This window comes from Corylus avellana, chromosome 5 (genome assembly GCF_965113065.1).
Source record: "Corylus avellana chromosome 5, dhCorAvel1.hap1.2, whole genome shotgun sequence".
NCBI classification, from domain to species: Eukaryota; Viridiplantae; Streptophyta; class Magnoliopsida; order Fagales; family Betulaceae; genus Corylus; species Corylus avellana.
Window position 1 is genome coordinate 20,610,752 of NC_142494.1, and position 7,836 is coordinate 20,618,587.

General features: G+C 39.4%; 1 protein-coding gene across 1 annotated transcript; it reads right to left on the reverse strand.

The window, feature by feature from the left end:
- Positions 1-3,961: 3,961 nt before the first annotated feature.
- On the reverse strand, positions 3,962-5,744 carry LOC148585905 (uncharacterized). Its single transcript, XM_088516818.1, has 4 exons — positions 5,243-5,744; positions 4,722-5,125; positions 4,062-4,349; positions 3,962-3,973 (listed from the first exon to the last, which is right to left on the reverse strand). Exons 1-4 carry the CDS (start codon positions 5,742-5,744, stop codon positions 3,962-3,964), a joined length of 1,206 nt encoding a protein of 401 aa, XP_088372944.1.
- Between the last annotated feature and the right edge of the window lie 2,092 nt (positions 5,745-7,836).

The following is a 7,836-nucleotide window of genomic DNA, read 5'->3' on the forward strand; positions in this document are numbered from 1 at the left end:
GCGCCGCTGCCTGCTCTCGCTGTGTCTCTAGCAGGGCATCCATCTCCTGCTTGTGCTTCTCCCGCTTAGCTTGTAGTGCAGTTAGTATACCGCGCACAGGTAGTATACCTGCTCCCACCTGGTGAACCCGACCTGCGTACTCCGGCTTCTTGCCCATCCCCTGTGCGTACGCATCGTCGGGCGCCCACCGTACGATGCCCTTGGTGACAGATTGTGTAGCAGCCGGGTCAGTGGGAAGAAACTCCTTCATCCTCTCCTGTAAGGCACACATTAACAGAAGCAATTAGAAATATTAAATTAAATTACAAAAAAATATACATTAACCAAAACATATCGGTTATTAGTAGCGTACACATCTTTCCTTGACCAAGTCATTTGGATATCCGCCAGTCTTCTTCACGTGTGTGTTGATTTAAGACTGCACTCGTGTTGGCGGAATCCCGGTATTTATGAACTGCATACACAAATAAAACGTAAAAAATTAAAACATAAACACAATCAACATAAATTATATATATAACTGATCAAAAAACATACTTCTTCATGTGTGGCCCTGGCATAGCTCTTTGATCTGGTGCAATGAGGCTCCTTGTTCTTCGACCGGATTCCCTTCATATATGCAGCATATTCCTACACAATTAACATTGTTAATATTTTAGGCTAACACATTCATTTTAATAAAACTAAACAAAACTCACTAAAATGTGTGACTTACTTGATTCTCTTTCGTACACCATTTCTCCAATAATATATTCACGTCCTCTAAATTGTACGTGGATAATTGTCCTCCTTCCCTAGCCTTCACTGTCGCCGAAGTATCATCCGACGTGATGTGAAGACTCTGCTTCAAGTCATACCTCCAAGTCGTATGCTTGTTTCGCATATCAAGGAAAGCGTCCCATTTTATTGCCGCGATATCGTAGTCAGGTGGGATATAGAAGTGCTTCTGCATATATTCACACATATATATGCATTAACAATATTGTCCATCTATTTGAGATAAATATATGAATATATAAATCATTATCATAAATACAATAATATTTCATTATAACATACCATCAATGCATCCCAAGTATCTTCCTTCTTACGCTCTGATACCTTCTTCCACTCGTCGCTAATTCGTATATAAGTACTGCTCCTGATGAACACTCCGATCATCCATCTAAATTTGGAAGCACTTTGGCCCACAAGCTGCCACGCAGGGTTATACTTGCACACGATCCTCTGGCCATCGGGGATCTCCCACAGCTTGTGGCATGACTTGATACTCAATATATGGTAGTAGGTGATGCCATTTTGATCTACACCTAATACATTACGAATTTGAACAAGTTAGTTACTTATTTAAACTAACCACATATTAAAATTAAATAAAATACATATTTCGATATTTTAACACATATACTTACTTATCGTCCGAACCTCATCCACCGCCAACAGGCGTGTAGCGGCATCATCGGAATGCGTGTCATGCGCGACACCATCCTCATCACCCTCAGTGCTATTCGGGGGCTGTGTCTCATCACTATCATCCACCTGTGCTCCGCTACTGGAGTATGGGTGCCGCTGGAAATGGCCATGGGAAATGATCCCCATATCGCTCAACGTCGTGAAGTCAAGCGTGAACGGTGGGGATGTGCTCGGCTCTGCCACGTCAGAATGCTGAGGATCTACATGAATGTCATCACCACATCCCACGTCCCACCCTGCATCGGTATGCCCTTCCACATGATGCAGAAGTACCGGTCTATACCCTTCTGGCTCCATATTAGCCCGGGGGGACGAATGTAAATCATGGGCGGTGGATGTCAACCGTACGGTCGGTTGCCTCTGTGCTTTTCTCTTTCCCCTATAACTCATGTCTCCCTGCAAAATACGCTGCGAAACGAATTAGGCTTTAAAATAATTAAATAGCTACAAGTATATGTAAAGTAATCACACATTTAAAATTTTAAACATATACTAGTTACTCAATTAATTATATATCGTTTCCACAAACTACATATAAATTTTATGGTTAACCTAAAAAGCAATTATAAATTAATGTAAACATTTCTTTTAAAAGAAATAAAAGCTAATAAAATTTCAAAGATAAACATATTTCCAATTTCATTAAATGATATACGCTTCGATTGGTTCTAAATCGGGTCAGAAGTAATCGACATCATTAGGTGCGTTAACATGATCATGATTGGAACTCAAGAGGAGGGGCTCAATCTCGTGGTAGCTGCTACTAGAATCGTCAGACCCTTGACCTTGACCAACATCATACACGTTTCTAGGTTTAGTCCTTACAGCGCAAGCCCAATCTGGGTTCCTTTCATCTTCGAAATAAAATACTTGGTCAACTTGTGAAGTTAACACAAACGGCTCATCCGTAATACTCTCTCTAGTGTGGATAAGGTTTTTGAAATTCACAAGCGTTATGCCATACTCGTCAACCTTGTACCCCCTGTCCCTCGTGTTGTCCGCCCAATCACACTTGAACAAAACATACTTTGTCCTATCGTAGTATTCAACCTCAATTACTGGGGTTAACTTCCCGTAATACGTTTCCCCATCAGTACTCAGCACACACACGTCGCTATTTTGAGTCCTTTTTCCGATATCAACTGACAGAGTGCAGAACAACTTCCCATTAACCATATATCTGTTATACTTGACTGCTGTTTCCTTTGGCCCTCTACAGTGCATTACCAGTTTCTCACCCAGCTCCTGTCTGCGTAGGTCGTCCAATCCATTGAGCTGCGTATAATGGAGGGCAGTATATGAATTGAAATTTGTGTATATAGGATTTTTAAGGAAAACATGTATACACCTCATTTAACCAGTAAGAACACAGTATTCTTACGTATTCACAATACCAATCGACAAATAGTTCGAAATGGTGGCTTCCAACTGATTGTCCGTTGTTCACCCTCTAAGCGTTTCCATGTGCATCCTACAATTTGAAATTAAATTCAATATAGTGCACTCGAAATTAAGATTGTACAAGGAATGGTATGGCAAGTACTAGAGAGATGACTTACGTCCGTAGCCGTAAGAACTCGTCTGAGTTAAACAATATATATCGATGAATCTATGCCAGTGTAATACGGTTGAGAATGACTCGTGTTCCCACCCCCTTACAACCATCAGGGTTTCGTTGGGCCTTATTATGAAACGTCGGTGCGTCATCCAAATACATCGAGCAAAATGTCACCAACTCAGTTGCTATGTAGCCCTCCGCAATACATTCCTCGGGAGCTGCTTTATTGCGCACATTAGATTTGAACTCCCCTAGGCTCCTGTATATGGAAATCAATCAATGAATTGCAGTGATTCACTGTCTTTTTTTGGTGGGGAAAAAATAATAATAATAACTTAACGATCAAACTTTACCTCTCAGCCGGATACATCCACCTATACTGAACTGGTCCACCCAGTTGGCATTCACAGACAAGATGCACGACAACATGAACCATGCTCGTGAAAAAACTTGGGGGAAATACTTGTTCCATCTTGCACAAAGTCACGCAGACTTCACTCTGGAGTCGGTACAAATTATCTAGTGTCAGCGTAGTTGAACATATGCTCCGGAAGAATGTTCCCATCTCAACCAAAGGTTTGACCACGTTACCTGGCAGTGACCCACGTAAAGCAATAGGTAGAAGTTGTTGCATCAGAATGTGATTGTCATGACTCTTCAAACCCGTCATTGTACGGTCTTTCAGTTGTACACATCTAGAAATATTCGATGCATAACCATCGGGCACCCTCAAATCCTGAAGTACTTTCAAGAAACTGATTTTATCTTCATTAGACATCGTGTGGCAAGCTGAGGGCATATAGCTTTTTCCCTTCTTCGTAAATGGATGAAGTAGACGTCTCAATCCCATCTCTTGCAAGTCTTTACGAGCACCATAGTTGTCCTTTGTTTTCCCTTTTGTGTTGAGTATTGTACCAAGAATATTGTCCATCACATTTTTCTCTATGTGCATCACATCAAGGTTATGCCGTAGTAAATTATCCTTCCAATACGGCAACCTAAAGAAAATACTCTTCTTCTTCCATAATACATGATTGCTCGCTTCTGGTCTGGTGTTGGGAGTACTCTTCTTCCGCTTCTCTCCCTGCTTCTTACTATTGTCTGGCTTTGACTTGCCGGCATCCTCATCCCCAAATGGCATCCCGTCTAACTGTCTTAGAATTTCATCCCTACTAAGCACATCGGAAGGACATTGTAATTCCTGGTTAATGTCAAAATTACTTTTGTTCTTCCTCCACGGATGATCCAAGGGCAAGTATTGCCTATGACCCATAAAACACCATTTGTGGCCGTGTTTTAACCATCGAGACCTGGTTGACTGCATACAACAAAGACATGCCTTTACTCCCCTTGTAGACCATCCTGACAGATCTGCGTATGCCGGGAAATTATTAATTGTCCACATCAATTGTGCTCGCAACATAAAGTACGTTTTAGTGGAAACATCAAATGTGCCTACCCCTACATTCCATAATTCCTTCAACTCCTCAATTAAGGGCTGTAGGTAAACATCTATATCCATTCCAGGTGAGCTCGGGCCTGGGATAATCAGGGATAATATGAAAGATGTTTGTTTCATGCACATCCAAGGAGGCAAGTTGTATGGCACAAGCATTACGGGCCAAACGCTGTGTGATGTACTAAGGTTCCCAAAAGGATTAAATCCATCTGAGGTTAGTCCAAGCCTTACATTCCTGCTGTTCGCTGCAAATTCCGGATACAACTGATCAAATGACTTCCATGCTTCACCGTCGGCCGGATGCCTCAATTTGCCGTCCTTTGTGCGGTTGTCTGCATGCCACTTCATATGGGGCGATGTATACTGCGACATAAACAATCTCTGTAGTCTTGGTATGAGTGGAAACCACTGCAACACTTTTACCGGGCGTTTCTTACTTGACGATATGGCTTGACCGTCCTCGTCCAAATGAATTTCATCTTTCCACTTAGATTTGCCACAAACTGTACATGAATCTAATTCTTTGTTGTCTTTCCAAAATAGCATGCAATCATTACGACAAGCCGGAATCTTTTCATAGCAGAGTCCCATGTCACTTAGATATTTTTTTGCCTCATAGGTATTAACCGGCAAACCTTCACTATCCGCAGGCAACAATTAATTGATGAACTTAAGGAGAGATGAGAATATCTTGTTACTAATTCCACCAACACACTTCAAGTTGTACAGATGAATAGTTGCGCTCAGCTTACTGTGTTTGGTCCTATCATATAGCGGTGTTTTTGCCTCTTTAAGCAGCTCGTGATACTTTTGGGCATCTACTTCATCCACATCCTCGACTACTATTTCTTCATCACCCTGCACAACGACCTGGGGTTCACAGTTGCCTTCTCTGACATCATGCATGCCGAACACATCACGCAACATAGCGTGCATATTTCCACCCTGATCACTGCTTCCACCTGCTTCATATATGGCCGGACGATTCAACAGAGACGGTTCAACATGGTCCCGGACAGGCTTCTCTTCATGAAACATCCAATCTTTATATGTAGGAAGTATGCCTTTTCCCCCTGTCAAGTGGACGAGAACTACGCCTGGGGGATAGCGCCGGTTAAGGCGACACACCTTACATGGGCAATAAATCTTACCATCAGGTGTTGTGCAGTTCCCAACTGCAAAGTCAACGAACAATCTACAACCATCTCTGTATTCATTCGTACCCCTAGGCTTTGTCATCCAACTCTTGTCCATTGTTGTCTACGGACATTAGTGAGAAATATACGCAACTTAAAAGTATTCAATAAACCCATACATATTAACTGGAATTTACATGCAAACTTAATTAGATGCTTTTATTGTTGGTAAATTTTTTTTTGTCATGAAAATTTCTGAAACTTAAACGAATTAACAACTATTCCAAATGGGGACCATCAAATTTACATTATTTGATGTTGTTTAACTATTAGCATTCTTCATACACATTCAGTTTCTATAACTTTTTCCCAAAAGTTCATATATATGCATTTGGTAGATGTTGGGGACCCTAGTCAAATAAAATAAATCTAGATAGGTTACGAAGTCAATATATATATATATAGTAGTATCGCATGTCTCGTATTAATAGGGCAAAACCTAAACAATATACAAATGTTATGCCATTCATTTAATTAGGAGCTTAATTAAGCAATGTTGGAATAATAGGAAAATGCTAATTAAATAACCTTCCATATGGTAATAATCTATAACAGTGGTCATCATTCTGCCGTTTCCTTCGTGTTTCAATAAGACTTGAAGTCTCCTAAGGTTAAGTACAAAGGTAGATTATATATGTATGTCTAGTTCCACAAGAATATAATTGTATGTCTAGTTCTATAAGAATATAATTGTTTGTGTGAAGCGTATTTACTTGTGGTTTTTATTATTAAACAAATTATAACTCAAAATGTTTTTTCGATTGTGAAATGTTTGATCAGTATCTGGCCATGTAAAATCTCTACCTTCTATTCTGCTTTTTTCTGTGAATTTACTAAATGATAAAAGTTAAAAAAAATAATAATAATATTCTATTCTTTGATTAATATATATTATTTCAAATCACTTCCCCCCCCATATTGTGTCTACTTGATAAAAGTTATTATTATTTTTTTCTCCTTACATAATTGGAGCCTATATTTTGAAACCCTCAAAATATAAAGATCTTAAATATATAAATCCGGGGTGGGTTCAATCTTATAGGAAAAAATGAATTCAATAATTTTATTTATATTCGAACGCTCCCCCTCACGTGTTTGTTCAATCTCTCACTTAATAAGCTAGTGAGACCCAATACGTAAAATATTTAACTAAAATTAGAGTAAATTGTGAAGTTATGATTTGAATTACTCATGACCTCTATTATGATACTATGTCAAATTGTCACTTATACCCCAAAACTTAAACTTATAGCGAACACTTTTACATTCAGCTTATACCATGCACACATATATATATGATGGACTTTGTTGTACATGCTTGCTATGATTGTGCAAGGCAGTGTGCCATTTCTAGAAGTTGATAATTTCACAAATTAATACTACCTCCATGTATTGTCTTTTAGGATGTCCAAAAAAGAAAAAAAAAAAAAAAAACGTCTTATATCTAAATCCTGGACAGACTCATTATATATATATATATATTAGCCAGTTATATGGGCAGTATATATACGGCCATATATATATATATATAGCAGGGAGTACTAATTAACGACAGAGTAAGCTATATATATTCAAAAACCAAATTCATATATATGGAGTGAAGCTAGCATTATATTCCTCACGTAAATATATATATATCAAATTCAAAATATTAGACGAAATTAGCACAAACATCACCCAACCTAGCATGCAAACACCAAATCCAAACCAAACAAATAAATAAGTACAAGGATGCATGTACATATATATATACCTGTGAGGAGCTCTTGTAGGAGCTAAAAATGGAGGGAGAGAGGACGACGGGCGGCGGGTTTAGCTGCGGGTGCGTGGAGGAACAGTACAATCATGACAGAGAAACTGATGCCTTGAGAGAGAGTATATATACGGTACCCGGTGGAGAAGAAAAAAAAAATGCTCAGCTTAATAAAGAAAGACTTTGGGCAAAAGAAAAAAAAAAATCTTCAACTTCAGCAATGGCGCTTGGAAGAAAGAAAGAAAAACAGAGAGGAAAATGATGCTTGGGAGAACAGAGAGACACGACTGGAAGTGCCTCCAGCTGGCCAGGTGGGGGAAAAGAGAAAGAAAAAAAAAAAAAATTCAGAACGCGCGCGCCAGGCCTCTTAATTAAGAGGCATGGAACGTTGGCAGGA

Excerpts from the sequence above, each read along its gene's own strand:
- LOC148585905 (XM_088516818.1), bottom strand. The coding sequence starts at position 5,744 with ATGGACAAGAGTTGGATGACAAAGCCTAGGGGTACGAATGAATACAGA. Across the intron at positions 5,126-5,242 it reads ATATGATAGGACCAAACACA|GTTTGCCGGTTAATACCTAT; the intron begins GTAAGCTGAGCG and ends CGGATAGTGAAG. Across the intron at positions 4,350-4,721 it reads TTGCAGCGAACAGCAGGAAT|TCAACCAGGTCTCGATGGTT; the intron begins GTAAGGCTTGGA and ends TGTTGTATGCAG.